The sequence below is a fragment of the Etheostoma cragini genome, chromosome 16 (assembly GCF_013103735.1).
Source record: "Etheostoma cragini isolate CJK2018 chromosome 16, CSU_Ecrag_1.0, whole genome shotgun sequence".
Lineage (NCBI taxonomy): Eukaryota > Metazoa > Chordata > Actinopteri > Perciformes > Percidae > Etheostoma > Etheostoma cragini.
The window spans coordinates 14,487,892-14,512,327 of record NC_048422.1 but is presented as its reverse complement, the minus strand read 5'-3'; the positions used below and the strand labels follow the sequence as shown (position 1 = coordinate 14,512,327).

General features: G+C 41.7%; 3 protein-coding genes across 3 annotated transcripts in view; 2 read left to right on the top strand and 1 right to left on the bottom strand.

Annotated features, from left to right (window-relative positions):
- The window catches only part of ric1 (RIC1 homolog, RAB6A GEF complex partner 1), a 30,661-nt gene extending 30,638 nt beyond the window's left edge, over window positions 1-23 (top strand). The window contains exon 25 of the mRNA XM_034896994.1: window positions 3-23. Coding sequence (XP_034752885.1) covers window positions 3-23 — 21 coding nt within the window. The remainder of the gene's footprint in view (window positions 1-2) is intronic.
- Window positions 24-80: 57 nt separating this feature from the next.
- LOC117959819 (RAB6A-GEF complex partner protein 1-like) lies at window positions 81-17,768 on the top strand. The gene is made up of 4 exons (XM_034897128.1): window positions 81-284; window positions 409-597; window positions 864-1,203; window positions 17,748-17,768. The coding sequence occupies exons 1-3, from the start codon at window positions 178-180 to the stop codon at window positions 1,177-1,179; spliced, it is 612 nt and encodes a 203-aa protein (XP_034753019.1). The 5' UTR covers window positions 81-177; the 3' UTR covers window positions 1,180-1,203; window positions 17,748-17,768.
- On the bottom strand, window positions 8,834-24,368 carry LOC117959817 (endoplasmic reticulum metallopeptidase 1). Its single transcript, XM_034897126.1, has 15 exons — window positions 24,016-24,368; window positions 21,307-21,611; window positions 18,812-18,939; window positions 18,628-18,733; window positions 18,044-18,190; window positions 17,805-17,897; window positions 15,476-15,688; window positions 15,137-15,357; window positions 13,489-13,663; window positions 12,741-12,931; window positions 12,188-12,340; window positions 11,453-11,655; window positions 11,205-11,320; window positions 10,283-10,446; window positions 8,834-9,620 (listed from the first exon to the last, which is right to left on the bottom strand). Exons 1-15 carry the CDS (start codon window positions 24,288-24,290, stop codon window positions 9,444-9,446), a joined length of 2,667 nt encoding a protein of 888 aa, XP_034753017.1. The 5' UTR covers window positions 24,291-24,368; the 3' UTR covers window positions 8,834-9,443.
- Between the last annotated feature and the right edge of the window lie 68 nt (window positions 24,369-24,436).

Genomic DNA, 24,436 nt, shown 5'->3' with positions numbered 1-24,436 from the left:
AGGAACTCTGTCATTGTCACTAGCTTTGCATAGCCCTCCTGAAGACATCCCATTGTCCTTTTTCTTCCTCTCTTATTCCTCCTCTTGCTTTTCTGCACCCCTTTAGTGGAAGAGTACAGTGTCGGCTCGGCAACAGACTTGACAGAGACCAGCTCGGTGGTGGATGGTGATTGGACGATGGTTGATGAGAACTCCTCCACTCTGAGCCTAAGCCAGGCCGAGCTGGAGCACATCTCCATGGAGCTGGCCAACAAAGGCCCACACAAGTCACAGGTGCAGCTCAGGTGAGGTACCGTCACTAGACCTGACTTCTATGATCCCACTGCAGTGTCTTTGTTTGCTACCCGCTTTAATTCCATGAGAAATCAAAGGCAGTACTTGACAGCTGTGCCTCTCTGTTTCCATCAGGTATCTCCTTCATGTGTTCATGGAGGCGGGCTGTCTGGAGTGGTGTGTAGTGATTGGCTTGATCCTGCGGGACGCCAGCGTCATAAAGCAGGTGATCGGCTTCCTGGACAGCCCCGAGGTTCCCCAAGAAACTGTGCAGAGTGTCCGCAACGGCTTATTGGCTGTCGACACATGGGTCTCCACTTACTGGTGGGTATAGCTCATAGCTATGTCTTTTTTTTAAGTAATTAAATACAAATTTTAAATAGAAATCACTTGTTAAATACTGCATTTTTGGAATCAGAATTGTATGTGATAAACATTGGTTTAGGCAGCTGTGATCATTAACATGACAACAGCATTGAACACTGTGAATGTTTTCAATGTGTCGGCTGTTTTAGCAATAGTGGAATGGGGAAGACGATGATACCCAGTTTAACCTTTTCCTCTCCTCCATCCCTATTCTTTTTTCCCAGCCTGGGTTACAAACCATTTCTCCACCTGATCCAGCCGCAGCTGCAGGAGCTGATGGATTCAGCAGCTGAACAGGTGCAGCCTGAGTCCTTCCAGCCCACCAGCCAGAGCTCCAAGCTCAGCGGCTCTGAAGGGCTGGGAGGTGCTCCACTACCGCGGCCAGAGGACAGTAGAGGAGTAGCGGCTCCGCTGGGCCTGGCCCTGCCCTCCCTCGAACCAGCAGGAGGTTTTCCCCGTCCCCCCTCTGAAGACTGTCCTCCTGAGCAGACAGAGGAGCAGGCAGAAGAGGAGGGAGCCTACGACTGTACCTTGTCCTGAAGCCAGGAGCGAGTGTGAGTGTGAGTGATGAGGAAAGTACCTCTCTTGAAGGTTCTTGACTTCAGTCAGTATTATCCACTCTTCAGATTTGCCCTCGGTGTCGACGAGGACCCCTGTGGATACGGAGCAACAGACAGCCTGGCACAAAGACACACACAACCGGAGACGGGGTTAAGTTGGATGGCTCCTTCCTAAAAGGCCTCATTGTACCAAAATGTGCGGTTAGACAAAAGACCACCTCTGTCCGTTTGTGTGTTTATACATCAGGTTGTGGTGTTTGGAAGCTGTAGACCAGCACAGGAAAGCTTTTTTTAAAATTATTATTCCAAGACAGATTGTTTTGTGTTCGTAACTTTTGTTTGGCACTCATTCAAGTGCAACTGGAGACTTTGAAATGTTGTTTTTGTTCACTGTCCAGACAAAAAGCTTCATTGTTTTCCTTTGGATGAATGCAAACATAGCAAGAATCAGTTCAAAGGCAAAAAAAAAAACCTGAGTGTATTTGCATCAGCATCATGCTACATTGCTAAGCAAAATGTAGAACAAAGCTCTAGTCCCGAACCATTTACACGATGCACTGAGGTGTGTCTGAGCCTACAGTACAGTGTGCACAAGAGGTGTTTCATACTTTCATACCTCATGATTTACAAATATTTTGTGATACCTTTTTCAATAATGTAAGTGTACAAGATAGCATTATTTTTCTATCGATTACACCTTGTCCCTCGTGAGTCTCCCTGACTCTTTGGTATGAATTCTATGTAATTCTTGAGAAGTGATGACCTAAAGGTTTCTAAGAAAATGACCCCCGAGAAGAATCCACTGTTGTGAGTGCAGACTAGTTTCTTACCACTGATCAGTACCTCTGTTCACGTTTTTTTTTTTCATGCACCATGAACTTAAGTCCAGCCTGTGAAGTATTTGAGCCGGAGTCGGCTGTCTGATCCTCTTCATGTGGTCCAGATTTTAGATAACAAGCAGATCAGTGTTGAGCCTTCCTGAGGTGAGCAGATTTAAGGCTGCAGTGCAGTAAAGGCGCTATGAAAAACCAAATCATATGATGCTTTATCCAGCTTTTAAACCCACATTTGGGATATAGTCGCCGGTTGGAAGATTCAAAAACGTGTTTCCTATCCTCAGCAAGACAGACTGTTAATATTGTGTTATTAAAGCCATCCTACTCTGTAGATTCTGTACTTATCCCTTGTTGAAAGAGCATCATTAGTGTAACAGTGACACGTCAGTATGACTTTTAAAGAGCGAGGATAAGATTTATTTTGTCATTGTGTAATGAATGAGTTGTTGTGTAATTTGCCCCTCATCATCACAATAAGGACGTATATTTCATCCAGTCCAATATATATGTCTCACATCCCAGAACCCCTTGAGATAATGGTTGCTGGTTTGTGTGCTCCCGCGTGGATTTCGGAATGCGTGTTCCACATCGTATTGAGAGCGTGTTGACATGTTTGGTGACTTTCATCACATGCTAATTGATTTTATCGTTTTGGTCCTCATTATTACTAATATTTATTGGCATTATAGCTGAGTGGTAATTACTGGATTGATGCTTGGTTGGCTTTTATGACTGCTAACAAACTTCTTCCCCTTTTAGTTAATCAAAGTCATTTATTGGCTTTCTACCGCAGGCACTAAAAGGTTCAACACAGATATGTCAGTATTATATTGTGCAATGTATTGAAATGTTACTCAGCTTTATTTTTTATTTTTTATGTCCACTACTTCTTTTCCCCAGCTGTTTGCTTTTACTTTTCATGATAGACCAAATCATATTTTAAAGATACAATTTCGCTCTCTTGACGGTGTGCACAAGATGAGCCGAGTGTGGTAACTGTTGACATTTATTTTGTGAATGGCCTGCATTGTTAGAACACTCACTATTCACGAAAGGGCAAAATGATGTACTGTCGCCACTCAACATAAATCCTGTTGCACCCTTGTTCCAGTGGACTCGCCTCCACTCTGAACAAGCTCACAGCCACACTACGCTGCTCCGCTGCAAGCTCTACTTGACTTGAAGCAGTAACATGACGAACCAAAGACTTCATGTCCAGAGGCCTTCTGTCTTAACCGGTTGCTTTGATTGAACGCTTGACTCATTATGACGTCTCGCACAAACTCTTACCCCATCCCTCTCATCACAAACATAATCATTGATGCTCAAAACTAATGCTGACAGCATATGAGACAATTTCCTACGGAAATGAATATTGCCGATCTTTTCTGGTGTCCTTCTCTGCGGGCAAGGAGCGGTAGGTCAGTCTCGTCTCGTGGTACTCGGCGCTCCCTTCCTCCTGTGGACAGTTTAAAAGTTATGCCTGTTTCCTGACTCAGTTAAGTTTAATTTCTGGGGCGTCAGCAGCAAACATCCTCAATGCAGTGTAAAGATACCCTCTTGTACATTTGGCTTTTCTACTCATGTTTGGTTTTCTACTTCATTCTTTTTCCTTGTACATAGAGACCAATAAATTATTTTTAAAAATTGTTAGTTTTCCTGTATTTCTAATTATAGTCTGATCTGCGGTTTTTGTGTGCATGTAAATGACATGTTGGAAATAGGACAACACAACCAATGTGATAAGCATTTTAATTGCTGTAGAAGTGCTAATTTAAGATTTTTGCATAATGTAAAATCACCCCATCCATTCAATAGATGAATACCCTGTAACAAGATCAATCCCAATATTTCCAATGGCAACAACCATATAAATCATTCAATTTCAATTGACAGACAAATATGCAATTTAAAAAAAAAAAAAAAACAGCAGCTCTAGGAGTTATTTAAAGTCTGTGAACACCCAAACAGGTGAGTTCACTTATTCTGGCTGATTAGACCTCTCCTCAAGTGGAAGGTGGGTGGCAGCTTTGATGGGAATTTATTACGTCACAAATCTTTTCTTCCAATAAGAAGTCCCTAGTCTCTAGTCCACACCGCATTCCTTTATGGGAGAAAAATGTGCTCTGGTTTATTGGCAGTTCTTTAAACCAATCACAATCATCTTGGACGGGCGCTAAACGCCAGAGGGAGCAATGGCGCCTCTGCAAAATAGCCTAAGGAAGGAACCTGTTTTGGTGGAAAGTGTACGTTAAAAGGTTGTTTTGGTCCAGCAACCGAAAACTCAGATTGGCCAGATACTCTAGCTGGCTGTCTGGATTTACCCTGCAGAGATTTCAGGAGCAGTTAACCATATTACTCATAAATCCACCGGAGTTTAGAATTTCAACACAGAGAAAGCTAAAGGTAATGGACATCGCAGCAAAATAAAAGACATCCACCAGAATTTCCAGCGGCACCGGATTAATCCCGGGAGTAAAACATTGTGGATATAGGCTGCATCCCCTGGCTCAAATCCTTGGTCCTCAGCTAAACCGGAAGTATTTCTGTCCCTCCTAAGAGAAGGCAAGGCCGTCTCAAAGCTCTTATTTCTGCCCCAAGGAGGGATCGTCGAGGAGCTACCGGTAGAGGAGACACGACAGGAGCAGCCTCCCCAGAAGCTGTGCAGCTGCTGACGAATCATGTGAAGCTTTAGAAGAAAGGACGTCTCATCCCCCTAACAACACATTTCCTCCTTGCACCTCTCTTGTGGCTCATGTTGGGAGGGAATAAGATGCGAGGAAAGGAGGCAAGTGGAGGAGTCGAGGAGGCAATTTAAGCGACATGAAAGGCACCTATAGACTAGTCTTGCCCTAACAGGTGCAACAAAGCAAAGAAACAAGATGGTCAGGAAGGGGTCAATCAATCAGCCTATACACACGTCCCACAGTTCTGGGACGAGGTCTGATCAGCCAGATTAACTGAAAATGTGTGCAGGTGTTCAGGGCCTTTAAAATGTCAAATCAATCACAAAAAATGAACATAATGATTAGTCTTTTAAAAAAAAAAAAAAAAAAACTTTCAGAACTGAAAAGTAAAAACAGGCATTGGTGAAAAATTAAGATGGACAAAACAGTATAAGGTAATCATTATAAAACTGATAACAAAACATCTTATAAAAGGACATTCTTTAACAACAGGCATCCCAGATTTCTCCAGCGGATATGAACATTTGTGTGAATGATTTGTTTTTCTTGACTGACAACGTGATGATGATAAAGCTACATCTGTGAGTGAGTTTACGCTTAACAAATCACAATGCACAGCGCATGGTTAGCCTCTGTCTTACATTAATACATTAGATTCTGTCACAAACAATTTTTATTTCACTTTATTCTAAAAGCAGCTTGTTTTTCCTATTCTAAGCTCTGTAGCAGTGTTTGGTGTACGCGTGAGTCTAACAGTGGGAGCACCGACGGCGTCGGATGAGCCACTTCACAGCTTTTAAGTCAGACATCTCCCTTCTGCGTCCCACGTTTGCAGCAGTTCCTCCTGTGTTCGAACGCACATGTTATTCAGCACTATCATTCCATTTAATGTTTTAACTCAGAACAAGTCTAGTGGTCTTTAACTAAACTCTTATGTTGGTGGAAATACAAATACGCTGAATACATTTGGAAAAGAAAACATGTTTTCCTTCAGTGTCTAACTAAAATTAAATACTTTGCAACATTTCTTCTGAAAAAATAATCCATTTGCACTTGTTGACAAGGCTTTTTCACCCATAGACGTTCTGCGTATCAACTGAAGCACTTTTTAACAGCTTTAGATCATCTCATCTGTCTTTTATAGCAGAGTCTGTGTTGACACCGGACAGCACTGACAGACATCTACACACAGAGGATGGAGTATTTTAAGGCTTGTTACACATTGTGCATTAAAGAAGGAGCATAGTGGGACGGTGTTTTGTTTAACTTGCCAAGTGCTGTCAAAGGCTGTGATGGATTTTAAGTTCGAACTTCCCAACGGACAACAATTCACATACATTAAAATACACTGTACAGTGCAGCACCTGATAGCTTTAAGACCACTGAGATGTTGGTGTCCACAACAGTGAACATTTGATGTGTCTTTGGAAGCGAAATGTAAAGGCCTCCTTTTATGTCAGCATTTGTCATTATGTGTGACTGAAGCCAAACGGACAACATGGATCACACAAAGGGGGAAAGGATGATTTTGCTCAGTCGCTCAAACGGTTTCCCAGTCCACAGAAACCGATGCCACCTATGTTTACATATAGGAGGAGTCAAACTGCCACCAAGCAACTATACACATGACAGGAGACGTTTGTTTGTGGTTAAACAGATTTCATCAGTGTGGGACTGAAGGCAGAGCTAACAGTTCAGTTATCAGATACCAGTTGGGATTCAACTATCAAACCACTGGAACCTCTCCACTTTGTTAGCAGAAAACAGAGTTAGCCCCACAAAGAAATATGGTGAGGCTTTATAATCATAATCATCATCATAATAATAAAAAACATTAGTAACATTCAATCCAGTTTTTACAACAAAAAAGGCTATTATCGTAGTGGTGACACTGAAGGGGCCTGAACACTCAGACGGTCTAATAGCTTCAGAAACCCCTCCCTCCACACCTTTCTGACGTCGGATAAGGGCGGATCTGTGTCTGTCCAAACATTTCTATAACTTTTCAAAACCGACCTTCATGCCCACCTCACACTGATTGGCCAGCTGTGTGAGGTGAGAAAGGAGCAAGGTATTGAGCTTTTCTCTAGCTCTATTTGAGTTCCATTCTTGGCACAACTATTTCTGTCGCTTTCAATGTGAGCAACCAAGTGCAACACTGAAGGTTTTCCAGGAGAGATGGCCTTCATCCCCATATTTAAACAACACCGCTTTCCAGTGTGGACAACATGTCATCTAATCCACTTCTTTTGTAGTGTAAGCTGGCTGTAACGGTGCCGTGGTGTTCTGAAAGGGTCGACCATGTGAAACAGGTCTTATTAACTTGGTTGTGGTTGTGACACTTGGGCTCTAGACCAAAAAAGATGCAGCTCCACACGAGATGAGTGAAATTCAAGAAAAATTAGCAACAGTAACCGGTATGAGCAGTGCGCAGCAGCACCAATGCTTAATATTCGTTCTTATATCTCATTCAGCACAACTTTGAGGAAAAAGAAATTACAGTTAATGAACAGTTTGGCATAGTGTAGCTCCTCATTGGGTTGATAATTAGTTTGATGTTCCAGCGGAGAGTATTTATGGTAACAGCATTTATTTTCATTACCATCTGTACATGTCTGCGTTTGGTCACGCTTTTTTTAAATTAGATGTTATTTCCTAATGACTTCCTGGGAAAGTTCCTTGAAATAACTATGCAATTTGGTAAATTATAGGAAAAATATGAATTTATTTAAAAGAAATGCTCAGTAAATACTCTTATTGGAAACCATATTCTGTGATTTTGTGAATTGTAAACTTGCCTGTGGACTGAACTTTTTTCATACAATCAGCTGTTAATGAATTAAAATTAACTAATTGGAAGTAACTAAACATGTTCCATATCTTTAGTACCAACGCACATAGTTCTAGGCAGGAAACGTCTTAAATATGTATATATATATATATATCAATAAATATATTATTTAGAAATTACAGACCCATAAAACAAAGAATAATCCATTTATTTTAACTTGGATTTAGGGCTGGGCAATATATCGATATCGTGAAATGAGACTAGATATCGTCTTCGATTTTGGATATTGTAATATGGCATAAGTGTTGTCTTACCCTGGTTTTAAAGGTTGAATTACCGTAAAGAGATGTCATTTTCTTAACTTACCAGACTGTTGTAACTGTTCTATTATTTGCCTTTACATCAACATTACTGATGATTATTTATCAAAAATCTCATTGTGTAAATATTTTGTGAAAGCACCAAGTGTCAACACCACAATATCGTTGTGATATCAAAGTATTTGTCAAAAATATCGTCATTTGATTTTCTCCATTTTGCCCAGCCCTACTTGGATTAATATATAATCTTTATTGCTATAGGAGTTGAAAAATTGCACCTTCGTGGTTTTTAAGTGGTTTCAAATGAAGCTACATTATTCTGTTTTGATGCTATTTTAGTGGTGCAATTAACTGAAAATGCATCAAGGTCTGATGCCAAGATATGCAGACTGGATGATTTCCTTTAGGGCCAGAACTAACTGTTATTTACAGTTTGTATTAATCTTCCGATCATTTTCTTTATTCCTGGTTTAGCATATGAAAAAGACATTCAGTGGCGCTGCTGGAGATAGGTTGTAGCACAGAGCAGAAGTCAAGTTTGAACTAATATAACATACTATGACAGTAACTGCAAATGTAAATAATGTGAGAGAACAAGCTGACTGATACTGATAATGATAATGAGTGTGGAGTTGCATTGCTGGTTTAACACCCAGTTACGTTCAAGAGTTCTGGTCTCATTGCACCCAAAATCAATACACATTGGTAGAACACACCAGGCTAAAAAATGTAATACCCTGAATATTGCCCTGCATGAAATCTTTAGAAAGTGACTCCTCCTTCTAAAGGACAGGAAGCTGTAGTTTAACGGGCACAGTTTTCTGCCTCTGCATGCCAGATTCTCTGAAAATTGGCATTCCTGGCATGAGTTTGTCACGTCAGGAATGCCAATAATCTGCTACAGGGGTATGACTTGCTGCAAATCACTGGTGTAATTGAGAAATGAAGAGCAACTTGTTAAATGAGAAGTGACTTTGAAAGTTTACATAAGGGTTCTTCGTTTCCCCTCCCAAACAAATCCATCAGTATGTCGCTACACCTACAGTGCAGATAGTGCTGGTGTAATTTCAGCAGAGGAAGTCCCAGACACATCTAGTCTGAGAATGGCCTAAGAGGTTTCCTCATAAAGAGAGTGCAGGGGGAAGTAGCCATGCAACATTATTCATTCAGGAAGCATGAGAGATGAAGAAAGGGAGGAAGTGAGGAGGGGAGTGAAATGTATTTAGTAAAGCAAAGGCACAACAGAATAAGTACCAAAAAATAAAAAATAAACTCTGTTTCACTAACCCAGCAGTGGGCATGTGGCTAGCGCTGGGCGTGTGTCGGCCGTTGAGTTAGTCCATTTGTAAGCTGTCTGATCAGCTTACCTGGTGTGTCTCAGCGTGTCCTCCTGCTCGGTCAGCTACTAGACCTACTGACACAGTGATGGGACTCTCTCGGGCTGGCAGGCTGGGAGGGAGCCTGAGTGTGTGTGTGTGCTAGAGTGTGTGTTTGTGTCAGAGAGAAAAGGCATCAGGGCTGGTCCTCAGTATTGTTCCTTGAAATGTTTTCTTGGGGGCTCCTGCAGCTCTCAGCTAGGTCAGTGTCAGCCTCCGTGATGTGTGGCATCCTCAGTATCGGTACATGTCATAGGTACTGACCCAAGACGAAGGAAAAGCCCATGCGGGAAGCCTGCGGAGGATGTCCTCCAGTTGAGCAGTCCTACTGTCTGGCCCGAAGAAATAGTGGGTGGAGATGGCAACGGAGATCATCCCCTCAGGGCCAGCTGGGTCCGGGTCCCGGGGAGGCTGACAGAGGGGGAGAAACAAAGAAAGAAGACCAAGAATGTCAGCACAGACGGTTAACATGTGAGAGCACCAGAACCAGACCAGTAGATTTTCCAGGCCCTAAGAGAGGGCCCCTTGTCTTTAGCTTGATTATGCTGCATGTGCTTGAGCTTATGCAACAGATTTGAAAAGTCTCATTAAAAGGTCTTTCTTAACCCATGCAATTGACCATGGAAACAAAAATGAAGTCTCGAAAAATGGGGCTTTAAAGATATTCACATGACTGCAACACAATCCAACTGTGTCCTGCCAGCTAATCTCCTGCAGAGATCACTGACTGAGGCAATAAGGTGAAGTTCTGCAGAAAAACAAATATGCGAAGAATGAAAAGAACGACATAAAAAAAAAACTCAGCATCTGTCTGGATACTAAACTGGATTTCACAGATGCAGCAGTAACTGATGATTTATAAAAACATTTTGGGCAAGGGAAACAATCTTAAAGGAATAGTTTGACCTGTTGGGAAATATGATTATTCGAGTTAGATGGGAAGATCAATATCTCTCTCATGTCTGTACACTAAATATGAAGTTGGAGCTAAAAGAGGGTTAACTAAGCTAAGCATAAAAGACTGGAAACAGGTAACCTGGCTACAAGTAAAAGTACTCCTTATGCTGTGGTACCTGTATTTCAAACCAGAAGATCCATGTGGGGGAGTCAAGGCCGTGGGAATAAAAAACAAAATATTCTCCGCTCAGGTCAAACTGCGGCGTCCCGTCACCGAAGGACCATGTGGAGAGGCTGGCTCCTCGGTGAGGCTTCAGATACAGGGACATGTGGCTGGGGCCTGCATGGGACAGGACAGGACTCAAGTTAAAGTATATGTACACATACACATCCAGATCAGCCAGCTGATAAATGAAAGCATCACATTACTGATAGTTTATATCTGTGACAGTGGATGTACTGTAATGGTTACAGAACGGCTTGGCACCAGAAGCCTGAAAACCTAATGCACTATAGTAATAAATGGCTTTATAAAAATACTTGCATGTGCAGGCATAGCACGCAAATGTAGTTGTTCTGTATATGCAGTATTTTTCCAGGCCCAACTGCTATTGGTTACAGTGCTCAGAAAAATAAAAACTTGAACATCTACTTTTCTTTCACAACTGGGCAAACTCCATCTGCTGAGGAAGATCTGTTATGATAATTGAAAGCCTCAGAACAGCTACGAAATGGAGCTTTTCGTGAAGATATTTTGTCAACTTATGTTTCAGAATTCATGGCTAAACTTTCAATCAATAATTTAATGATTCAAAATGTCTTCACAGATATGAACTCAGTGCTGACGTAAACTCTCCATCCCAATTGATGGGTCACTGAAGAATTCCAGTATGCTCGGCCTGCTCTGCATGCCCCGTCAGTGAATATGCGGCTGTCATCACCCAGGATTCCTCTGCACTGGTCATATGGCTCAAGTCCAACTGCGGTCCTGTGACATTGGTGTCGAGTTGCATTTCTTTTTAATCCTGTCTCTTATCTCGGCATACAAGTCCTAGAAAGAATTTGTGTTTTTAGTGTAGTATTTGGCCACACCCTGACCTTTCACACTGAAGACCATCTTGACCGTCCCCCAGCTTGTCTCTTCCCTGGACAGCAGGCTGAACTCCACCGGTGAGCTGGGAGACGCTTCCGGAGCAGGAAGGTACCAGTTCTTTCTGCAAATACACCAAAATACTTTGAGGTGAGGAAGAATATAAAAGTATGCAAAGTCTTCACTTGGAAGACAATTACATCAAGAGAATGAAAACAAAGAGTATGGAAACAGTGCTGCCAGCTGTGTTACTGACTTGCTGAGGAACTTCAACGGTAGGAACCAGGGGTAACCGCAGAAGGGCCGGTCCTCACGACAGCTAGTGCGAACGCTGTCGTTGATCTCAGGGATGTGGGGTATGATGTGCTGTATGCCTGTGTAGTCAAAACTGTTCATCCACAGACCTGAGTCTTGGCTCTCCACTTCGCCCTGGAGATTATGGAAGGTCCGCGTCGTGTGCTGCAGGAGCGCATATAAAACATTTCTCAATTGCTTCTTTTAAGCACACATTTTCCTTACAGTGAATTTCTGCTCTTGCCACAATGACTAAATGGGGCTCTCTGTAATTTACATCAGCAGGTGAAGAAGTGGAATCATTGCACTTTTATCTAATCATGCCATGTTGGGGCTTTGGGATTCACCTGCTCCTAACTAAAAATGTTAAGCAGGAGTTGCACTGCAGGATAGTCAGTTGAGGCCAACAAAAGATTGCGAGATAATGGCAGAAGCTGTGTTGTCTTAGCATTATAAGTGTTTATGTTGGATTTTTCCCACTTTCAATATAACATTTTTTTTAACAAAACTAGTAAAATATATTTAAAACAGAAAAGACAAATCTAAGGATTTTTTTAATGAATGACTCACATCCATTAAAGAGAAAGATTTATGTGTATGAGGGATATCTATGTACTTTCCTTAGCACACATCAGAGTAAATGCAGATGCTTCAGTGTACATTTGTGTGCTTCTGTGTGCGTGTTGTGACTCCGAACCTGCAGGAAAACTCGTTTTGGCCGCGGGCGGTCTGGACTGCCAGAATAAGGAAAGAGCAGCCCACAGGCCATCAACAGGAAAGTGATGATGAATACTGAACACAGACCACCCAGGATCCACTTAGTGCTCCGTGCCAAGTAGATGAAGTGCAGCTGAGACAGAGAAATATAATATGTTACTAGAATGGAGGGACAATCTACACTGCAGTCATTTTAAATTTAAGACAAACGTGAGATCATTTTTGGTAAAACGGTAAGGATTCAAATAAAAAGAAAAGGAAAAATTCAATTAAGATTTATATCCCCAAAAAAAACCTAAGCCACCATCTGTAAGATTTGCATAAAATGTACTATAACTGCCTCAGTCGGTCAACGATACACAGGTGTTGGTTTGCTTACCTAAAGTCTAACAATTCATTGCTGCCAAAAGCTTGATCAACACAATTTAACAGTTTGGTCATGTGTTTTCTATCCTGCATACACTCCCAATGTTAAAGCAGATTGTGTTGATAGATTTGTTTTTCATGGTTGTACATAATGCGGTAGCACTCACAAAAAAGGAAGAGAGGAAGATGGTTGCCAGGGTGACGAGAGAGGCCATCACCACTTCAGGAGGTATCTCAGTGCCACTGCGACCCATGATGGGTGTGAAAATCTCAAACACCACCCAAATAAGGAACATGAAGTGGACGTAAGGCAAAGTCAGGCCCAACATGTAGAGCACACTGTACTTCACTGATGCTCCTGCAGAAAGATGGAGAGGTTAGGTTTGTCAGAACAAACTGAACTAGCCAAAGATCAGACCACCAATAATCTTTTGATGAGAATCCCTCTCAAACCCAAACATCATACAATGAGATAGGGGCTTGCACTTTTAGAGTGTTGAACTTGGTAGGCACTTAAAGTACCGGAAGTAGTTGTGCGATTAATTTAAAAAGAACATAACTATACTTGTCCCTCTAAACTCTGACTGTAAGAGATACCAGTAATTAAAAATCAACCAAAGTGTCCACAAGTGTAAGAATAATGCTTGACTCATTCCTTTCATCTAACTTAATTGTCTTGTCATTTGTGTTGCATTGTATTGTGATCATATTGTATTGCACTGTGTTAATAGTATTGTGACTGTTTTTAAAAAAGGTACCTGGCTGCAAAGACACCTTAATTTCCCTGTCGGGGTTTAATTATGTCATCCATCCATCTATCCATCCATCCATCCATCCGTATGCCAATATCTAATATTTTTTAAATTTGCCCATGAATAAACATCCATTGCAAATAAAGTTGAGTTGGGTGTTTACCTCTGTGTTTAAATTCTTTTGCCAGCATCAGTCTGGTGGCCAGGGGGAAGGCCACCATTAGCATGGGCACGTAGGCTGAACACAGGCCCTGTAGTGTCATCCACACCAGCCCACAGCACCACAGCAACAAGCTCACGTCAAAGTAGAGATCACCCAGCTCCACCAAACGGACACCCTGCATGGAAAACACACGCTGAACATACAAGGTATATGCATACATGTGTGGATTAGACACTTTGGTGGGGTTTTATTTCAGCTATATGTTACTTTGATAAGTGGGAAATCATGTTAATGTGCAGTTGAGTAAAAATCTTCTCGAGTTGTCAAAAAGGAAAACTTTAACTTTTAAATTAAAAAAAGTAGCAAAAGTATAAGGAATAGTAAAACTACTAGGAAAATTACTAACTCATGACGGCTGTGGATAAACACTAAACAAGAAGACAGAATAAATTGTTTTTAATTTGGTACGTCCCAGTTCCTAAAACAGGAACTTCATACCATTGGCTCAGTTGTATTGAAACTAAAAAGAAACAACACCTCCACTACTGCAGGAATAATTCACTGATCTAATTTACCATGCATAACGGTAGGATGATTCAGAGGCTTGCTGCAACATTTCGTTACAAAGAACAACGTCCATATGTACACGAGGAAGTTCTTTTTTTGATCAAATGAATGTCAACATCATGGCTTGACTGATATGTGACAATAACCGTGTAATGGACCACCGCAACTCTGTTGTTCATTTTTCCCAGTGGTGTAAGCATAACTTCCTCCATATTAACGTAGCCAAAACAAAAGAAATAGCAATAGGTTCCTCTTCAGATCTCAATTTTAAGGTCATCACACACACCACAATAGCAAAGGACATCACAAACCCACTCAACAGCCATTTCACCATTCTGCCCTCTGGATGCAAGTACAGGACCCTGAGGTGCAAGAGAACTCTGGAAAACCTGCTTCCTGTAGTCATAGCAGCCCAACAAGAGACCGAGATAAATCACCGCTACTTTGTAATGTACAGTGTTTGTGACAGAATTTCCCCCTTGGAGACAATAAAGTCTACAGTCTTGCCTTTTGGTTTAGGATTTTTCAAACCAGCTGTTCCATAGAAACCCATCACATACACATTACAAATCCGTACAGCAGTGTATGGTCGCGCATCACTGCCATGCAAATAAAACCCCACTAGGATCTTTGTACAGCCAATTATGGTCTTGATTGATGTGGGATTACAACTACACTAAAATCATTGTTTCTAATTCTACTACTTTGCATGTAATTTTGTAGGCAAAGAGGTGAGTTTTGTGTTACCTGCTTCAGAGTTATTGTGGTTAAACCACAACAGTGACTCTCAACCAAGGGTACCGCAGAGGTTACTTCAGCAGTTACCAGGGGGTGAGTATATAGAGATATACTTAATAAAGAAATTATTAACATATTGAATCAGCTATTAAGAGCTGAACATTGCTTCATTTCAGATTACAGTATGCCTCTTTAGTTTAGAATAAAAGACTTAAGCAGCGGTGGAATTTATAGTGGGGATTGATCCTTTTTTCAAAAAAGCAAATAAACCTTTTCCCCAAAATGTTTCCTAAAACTATACTTTTATATAAGGGCCTGCAGTGAGCCATGCAAATCCACTTACTCCGTAGTACAAGTTCTTGGCCAGTGTGTGAATGAGGATCATCTTGCCAGTGGCAGCAGCCCCGTAGAGGCAGATGGAGGCGTAGAAGTGGTTGTACCAAAACATGGAGCGGCCCAGCAGAGTGACAAGCAGGGCAACAATCAGCACTGACAGCAGGGTGATAAACCAACTCAGGACTGCTACACCTGTAGCACAGCCCAGATCTCGAACATATCGGCCCCCTGAGAGAGATGAAGATAAATGGTAAATATAGCCCTAACGAGTTGTTAGGCCCTAACACAACTTGTGGGGCCTAACACAAGCCCCAACATGCATCCACCGCAGGAAATGGTGACTTACCCCCATTGCCTGGCCGTGAGGCTTTCTTGGCCAGATAGAGGAAGGTGGCTGTGGCTACAATGTAGTTCAGGATGGTGCCAACACGGGATGGGTAAGCCACCACGACTACCCCCAGCAGGTCAAAAAATACCATGTTGCCGTGACGATACTCTGAGGAATCGGCCAACTTGTCTGACATTACCAGGTACCTCAGGACCGCCAGGATGTTATCGCCTGAAAAAGTTTCAAAGTGAAGAGGTTCAAAGCTGAAACGTAACACAATAAAGATCTGTTGCATTAAGCTGCATAGATTTCTGCAGCAGTTTGAAGCAGGAGTGTATCAGCTCTACAAGCAGACAGTACAAGGAGATCACATGAATTAATGGGAATGGACAAACTAGGGAGTAAATACTGAGTTCACTCTTTTGGATGCACTGAGGTAATGGCCTTTGTCATTCCTGCATGACGACTTAAACAGCAGCAATAAAACAATAAGCAGCAATAAGACCATATGCACATGGACACTATCCATCTTTCTCCGCTTATCTGGGGTGCAATGCAAACAATGCAAATACTAAATACAAGATACTAGTAAACGAAGGTCTATTACTGTGTATTGAGCCTTACAATCTGCTTTAATCATCAGTTAAATAACCAGATACTTTAAATTGAATCCAGTTTTATTATATTTGTTAGAATATATAAACATGCCTGTAAGTCAATTCAGGCTTTAAATTATACTTTTTCTAACAAATGGCTTTATTATCCTGCACATTTGCTGTTACTATATTCTCCCACACACACTTCTACACTCCCTTACACATACAATAATGCTCCCATTCATTCTCTCTGACATATACTACTATTCTCTCAAACTTACAGCTGTACTCTTATTTCCCATCACATCCAGGGATTTGCGAGAGAAGATGCACAATCTCACTCACAAACACAACTGTCTGTCTTAGATGCACTACTACAGAGTGTTTGTGCGAGAGTATAATGTGATGAGGATTCATGCCCTCGAGCAGTAGTGTGCCGAAGTGTGTAGTGTGTGTAGTATGTATGTGTGTGAGGTCAAGTCTAATTATTGGTCTAAATTGCCCCTCATATTTATACCATACCATAACAGTTGTAAACCTGTATATGGGACACATAGAGGACTTTCCATAAATTGGCTATAATCATGATGTTAAATGAAGATGAGAAATCTGGCTTTGTGAAGGCTCAGTAAGAAGTTGCCGTTTGTTTGCTGCAGCCGAGGTCGAGTTTCATCTCTTTTCTTTCTGTGCTGCCCTATTTGCTGCACACACGTGAGCACACACGCACACATAAGACAAAGCTGCATTGTTCTTCCGCCTGGTAGGCTCAATGTGGCTTTGAAAGTGTACTGAGTGAACATCTACTTGTTCATGTTGGGTTCACTATTCAGCTAAATGATTCTGCTTTGTGGTCTACACACAAATTCCTTACTGAATTTCACTATGACATAACAAAAACATACATAACCATTTTATTAACCAATTATTAAAGGGAATTTACATTAGATCAATCCTAGCCTTGCACCATTCCCTCACTTTGTTGAAAGGCAAATGTGTAAAGAGAGAGATTTAAATAAGGCAGTTAAGGCTAAAAACCTGCTGTGTTCATCACAGGCATATACAGAGCAGAGTTACTGGTGTATCCTCCTTACTCACTGTCCCTGTGCTGTATGTACTCTCTCCACCTTACAAAACTGTTCTGCCTCCTTCTCTACAGACTAAAAATACCTTCTACCTACCTCTGAAATCTCACTTTTGGTCTCTAATAATTCATGCCTTTCCATGTGAGTCACTCTAGACAGAATAAGGGGAAAGAGATGTCCAGTAGCTGCTGAGAGAGAGATTGGAAATAAGCCTCTGCCTCAGGTTTTTAGTGCTGACTGACTGGATTCTCTGCTTAGTAAAGAGAAAATTATTCAGCAACACAGGTGCATGAGGTAAATGAGGGCAAGTGCAACAAGTCTGTACGTAAGCATTTATTAGTTCTCAGGAGTAATGGGATCAGCAGAGTGTTGACCAATCTGAAACTGGGGGTCAGCATTTGTTTTTCTTCATGTTTCTTTTTACGTTACATTAAAACAACGTTGGCAGCTGTGTCTACCACACCAGGCTACTGCTGCAGTGACCACACTCTCCTCGACCGTCAGACACACCCACCAGCTAACATGGGCGGAATCTATGTGCAATGAGTGTCATATAAAAGCACAAGATGACACCCAATGAAGATTAGTACGTGTAGGTTTACGCTGATGCAGGTTTGTGTGTGTGTGTGTGTGTTTGTGTGTGTGTGTGTGTGTGTGCGTGCTGCGTACCTGCTCTCTGTATCGAGTCTGTCAGGATCCTGTCAGCAGTGTCATACTTTGTGTGATAGATAAAACCGTTTTCAATGAAAGCCAGATCAATGCCTGTAAAAAAATTAAATACATGTATACACAATATAAGATAAAAAAGGAGTAAGAAAAATAAAAAATAAAAAATGTTGCTTTGTATTGTGTTGTATTGCATTTCTGTTGTAAACCACAGAACTACTGTGAAGGCTATTCAGCATTACCTGGGATGTTACCGAAGTCCCTGTAGATGCGGAAGTCAGTGTCAGAAGGGATGATGCCGCTCTGAAAGACCTCTTGGCCAACCACAGAGGCAAAGGGGTGTTTGGCTGCATGAACGTAGGCCTGGACCAGCCAAGGATTCTCTGGACCTTTTGGAGAGGAGGAAGAATATGTTTGTAGGATATTTTACATATTGGGCCGTTATCTCACTTTCCATTCTGTAGAAGAAGGTATATCATGAGGATTCTATAACCCTGTTTCTTTCTGTCTTTACCTTTAGCTGTGGTTTTGGTGATGTAGGCATTTAAGATTGTTCAATGTATAACACATATCAGTAGTGGCGAGTATGTCTAAAATATGAACACAATGTTACAGGCCCCTCAGGAACCATAATCAGGCTGCTAGTAATCCATAAAAATACAGAATAGTGTCTGACTGCCAGAAGGTACTGTATATAATACAAAACTGGATTCTGGTTCTGCAACAGTGACTCAAGCTTCAGACTCCCAACTTATTTTACAGCAAAATCTGCATAGCATTTATTTGAGGAGGAAACCAGAGGAAATAAACAGGCCAATAAACAAACCTGTCTGGAAAACAACCTCCTTGCCCCCAACACCTGCAGCCTCCAAGTTGATAAAGGCTCGCACCTGCTTGGCCCACGGATGCTGAGTAATGAAACCGTGACTGGCCTGAAGAAGAGAAGGTCAAAAGAGTTGGTGAGAGAGAAGGTGTAACAGAAGAAATAAGACCTTGTCACTTTATGTTACCTGGAGAACATTTTCCTCTGCCCCATTAAAAAGGAAGACAACTCCATGGCGGAGAGGAGTAGACTGATTGGCCAGAGAATGGAGGACTTCCAGCATCACTGCACAGCTCACTGCATCATCACTGGCACCTAAGACAAGGAAACCAGTGTTTTGTGTCAATAATGCTAAAAACCTGCTTCTACTTGCCTTTCACATTTGTATCAGGCAACAAAAGCTTGGCTTGGCCCAGATCACCAAACTGTCCTGACCCTTTGTGATCAGCTGCAACACACATTCAGGTGACTAACATTAAGGCTAACTGGTACAAACCAAGCTCCCATTGTTTTTATAATGATGATACCATTTAGAAAAAGTTAATAGTGAGAAGAGAAGAAAAGAGCATGTGAACAGGGCATGTGATGTGGAACAATTAGACAGGTTAGTGATGAAGAACACAATTTACTGAGAAAACATGCAAGAAAGGGGAAATAATGACCAAAGATCAGAGAGCAAAACATGAGGCATTATGTGCTCCAGGTTTCTGGTTTGAATGTGCGCGTTGGGGGTGGGAGCCTGTTTTGGTACCATTCATGTTCCTGTTGCTCCCACTTATGCCAGCTACATCCTAATCTTTGTCAGCTAAAAGCTTTGTCAGAGTTCAGAAGATGGCGAGTAAAAATCAAAGCCTAAATAGTTCACCTGTGCACATTGCAGCTTTAAATTAGAAAAAGTGACTTCAAATGCTTTAGTTATAGGTTTGCTGTTCTGACTATGTTTGCTTGTGATGTAAATACATTAAATATATGTAGACAAAAATATGTGCAAGACGATGTGCCACATCTTTATTTGTGACCAAGTGTTTACATTTCACAAGATCAAAGGGTTGGCAAGCAACAGTTGCTATGAAAATGTATGTGTATCTTCCTGGTCCACACCTCCTTGATACATGGTTTTTCCCATTGTGGCTTGGCAGGCAACATGCAGCAAAGGGCCACAGGTCGGAGCCGAACTCGGGCCCGCTGTGTCCAGGAGTAAATCACTCACACTCACACGCAATAATAGGGACAATAAAGATAATGGAACGGTGACTACAAATATGTTTGTATGTGTGTTAAGTGGGAAAACAAATCTTGCCAAAAGGCTTAAAGGTGTGGGATGAAACTGTGAAAATCCCTGAATTAACACAAGGCAAATAAAGCATGTCTGCATACCACAATGTGCTCTCTCGCATTAAAAGAAACCCTGTTATTACTGTGCAGTCTAGCTCTTAGCAATAAGGATATCCACATTTTCTGTATTGGCTGAATGTCACACCATGTGGTCCACATGACTTCAGTTTACAACATGGGACACAAATAAGGGTGTTAGCTTCATAAAACTAATTGAGGATTAGCGTGCTGGAAAGGAAACCCATGGCTTGTGTACACTGTGCGGTAAAGAGCTGCACAGCCATGTTGCAGCTCTGTGAGGCTGTTCTGTGACTCAGAGATGGTTAAAGATTTATGCTCAATTCAGCATTCTAACAATGACAATGCTAGCATGTTGATATTAAGCAGGTAGAATGTTAAACATAGTCACCATCTTAGTTTAGCACGTTAAAATGAACTAATTAGCACTAAACACAACGTCTAGCTGAGGCTTCTGGTTGTAATGTCATTAGCTTGCGGGCATTTGGTCATAAACCAAAGTATTGAAAATAAACTGAAAATTTGACCTGATGCTAAATAAAAGTGAGGTTTACAACTCATCCTCTCTGGACCGTGAATATCTGAACCAAATTTTACAGCACACCCCCCAGGAGATGTTTCACTGTACAACAAATTTGAAACTTCATGGGGGCACTACAAGAAAAGCCACATCTATGTTCACCAAGTGTTTTTCAGTTAACTGGATTTTGTTGCTTAATGTTTTTTCCTACTTTCAAATTGACCATACATCTTTGAAAGCATATCTCGGAGTGGATCTGAATTTTTCTAACGGCGCTTCAGACATGCAAATGTTCCCTGACTCTGGCTTATGGAGGTTGCAAGAAGTTGCTACAGTGGTGAACCGACAAACTGACGTTGCCAACACTGGAGTAATGCTGTTTAGAATTAAAAATTTGTGGTTGAAATGAAAATGCAAAAAACAAAAAAAAGGTCATAGGACAGGACACCGTAATTAAACCCAAAATGAGAGACCACAGATTCACCATTTTAGACATAAAAGATGGTACCTGATGGATTGCAAAAGCCGATTTGAGTAGTTGCAATCAGTTGAAAAAGACGAATTTGATCAAATACACAGGAATTATTGTTTAAATGTATATTCTCTTTCATTTAGTCAAACAAAAGTCTTTTCCTTTCTGGTCATTCAAGTCTGGTACACAGGTGGTTAAATGTTTTTTTTACATGTACTACACGCAAACTGAGTGCTAAATCTGTTTATCCATAGCTCGATGTTCATCACTGTCAATATATTCAGGAAGAGAAGAAAAGTAGGCAGAGTTCTACAAGAGAAGGTGGAATATTTTCTACCTGGACTGTTGGCCACTGTGTCAAAGTGGCAGTTGGCTAGCATGAGATGCTGCGCCCCGCTCTTAGGCTCCAGCCTGACAACAATGTTGGTGACACGGTCATAGAAGCTGGTAAAGCCTCCAAGAAAGTCAATAGAGAAAGTGCCAGTGGGGTGCTGCACATCTACCGTGAGCTGATGAGGGCCCGCTGCCGTCTCAACCCGGATGATCTCAATCTGCTCCAATAAGTAGCCCACTGTCAGGACTTCATTCTCCTGGCTGCCCACTGGCCGAGGGCCGACGCTGGTGATCTGCTCCAAGTGCCGTCTAGATTATGAGGTGAGGAAAGATTGAAAAGAGAGAGAGTATTGTGATGCAGTTTAACTGTGAAGGACGGAAAACCATGCCTACGCCTAAATTACAGTACATAACGTTATTAATGTTTTGCAGTTCAATAACTATTGTTAAAGCCAGTGAATCATTGTATGTGTGAGGTCCCAGTCCTGTTTTTCTTTTTTAAAACCACCTTAAAGTTTCAAAACCTAAACTGCATATGCATGTTTGTGAGAGAAGCTAAGTATTCTCTCTAATATCTTCTAAATATTACAGATGAACCATCGCCGACATCCCTCCTTCACACAGAGAACTGGCTGAGGATCTTTCCGAAGTGACAAAGATGACCCCACAAAATATAGGACTAAAACTAACGTATGTATTTTTCATCTAATACACAAACCGGGTATATCCAACCTTTGTTATGCTTGCCGTGGTCTGAGTTTGGACCACTGCCCTTACTAAGACAGGTTACAGTATGCCATGGTTCTGTGTTACTTTGACCTGATCTTCCTTGCCACTCCACAGACTCCCTCAGTTGAGGGGATGGAAATAGGAAATTAAGCCAAGATATGGCCAGAAAAACAGATGTTTTTCATATCTTCTTTAAAAGAAGCAGCTGCTGGTCGCCTGGGTAGCTCACCTGGTAGAGCAGGCACCCATACAGTATATTGAGGTTTACTCCTCGACGCAGCGGCCGCGGGTTTGACTCCGACCTTTGCTCCATGTCATTCCCCCTCTCTCTCCCCTTTCATGTCTCCAGCTGTCCTCTATAAATGAAGACCTAAAAATGCCCCCAAAAATAATAAAAGAAGTAGCAGTAGCTGGTGTTTGTTGCAGCAGTTCAAGAGAGGCCAGTGTAGCTTCACCAGCAGAAGGGCTGCTGTGCTAGCTGATGCTCCCAGTGGTGACAAACTAATATTATCTGTCATCTGACAATGGTGGGTGAAGCCATTTCTTGTAGTCCAGCTGTTACAAGCAAGGATAATCAAAACTGAATGTTTGTTTTTCCTTGCTTTTGCGCTAAAAAGTCACAAAGTCCCTTGCATGTAGTTTCTTTGTAGTGACAAAGTGGTACCAAATGATACTGAAGGTGTCAGAACTGCTGCGTTCATTCCATTTTCACAGCAGTACCTAAGGCTCTGTTTAATGCTCAGGCTCATAATTCAATTCTTGATTGACAGGCCATGGACTCATGAAAGCCATGATTGTGAGCAAAGCAGCTCAGAGCCCTAATCAGTTCAACGCAGCATGCCTGACTCATTTATAGAGCAACCAGCCAAATGATGGCAAACCCCGTCGCCCAGCACTTTCAAGAGCTCAGCCACAGTACCATACACCACGCATTTCCTTCTCACAGGGATTACACATCTGATCAGACATGTTGCACTGTAAAGTTGAGGAGCTTTTTCCAGCCCTAGAAATTATTTCATTTCAATTGTTTCAATTTCAATACGCAACTTGGGTATTTTAGCGGAATACTGAAAGCAGCAGAAATGCAGAACTGAGTTCACTTTGGTTATCAGTTTATGTCAGTAGGCCTATATTGTTATATAAAATGTCAGAAATGGCAAGTGTTTATCAAAGGTTACCAGTGCCGCCTTCTCCTCACATTAAATCACATCAGTGACAGTACAAGATCAATCACCTCCTTTTGTAACATGATATCATTTATTTTTTTATTTTTTAAACTAGGCCTACAACAAGAGAGGCCTTGCAAACTTTTTATGTGCCCGAGGATGGCAATAAAGATATTGTAAGAAAAATTGTAAGAAATGCATCTTCAAATTGCTTTTCTTCCACTTAAGGGCCCATAACCCTACATATTCTGATAACAATGATATAAAACAGGAAAAACAGATGATTTGAAGTCAAATTACTCAAATGATTCGTAGCCCACTTCCTGTCCTTTGAGTTCGTTTTGAAATGCATTTCCTTTTTGATGTCTTAATACATTGTGTAAAGCACTTTGAACTGCCTTAGGTTAGGAAATGTGTTATAAACGCTTGCCAAAAAACAAAACTATTTTATTTTAGCTTTTCACAGGTTTGGATGTCGAATTTATAGAATAAACAAAAAAACAAAACTAAAAATTAACAGGATCTGTGCAAGACATTTCATTTTGAGTTGATGTAGGCTCCTTTAGACCGGTCCCTGAGGCTGCGGTACCTGGGTACCTCTCATCCCCAGAGCCAAACTCTTCCAACCGTTACACATCAGCCGTTAAAACGCATGTCTGCCCTGTAGGTTACCTTGGAGGTAATAGGTGGAGGTGGAGGGGAGGGGACACCCGGTAGTGGTTTCTAGGCGGGTCTGTTGCCAAACTAGAGGAAAGGTTAGTTCTGCTGCTTCGAGACCTTAAATCAACATATAGACAACAAAAAATGAAAAATCTCACCTGGCTCTACCTGCGTTGAACTCGCCGGTTGGGTTCCCAATGACGAGCTGCAGTAACGACAAATGCACAAGTCCCCACAGCCCCAAAATAAACACAGAGACCAGAGACGCTGCAAGCCCTTCCCGCAGCAAATATATGCTCACTTCGGGCTTCCTCTTCGGGTCCCCGCTGTAGCCGTTACCCCCCCACCGAGCCACGGAACTGTCGTTATCTTGCGCTACATAATTCTGCGTTCCGAAGGGTTTTATTCTCCTCACCGTGGTGTCGCTTTCCATCTTTGAGCCAGCGGTACATGAGCTGAAAGCGTCGCTCTCAGGCGTCGTATTTTTTTTTTTACTGGACGACCGACGGATGACGCTGAGGGACAAACTTAAATGAGAGGGCGGTCCGAGGTTCTCTTAATACACACATGGGGCCGTGG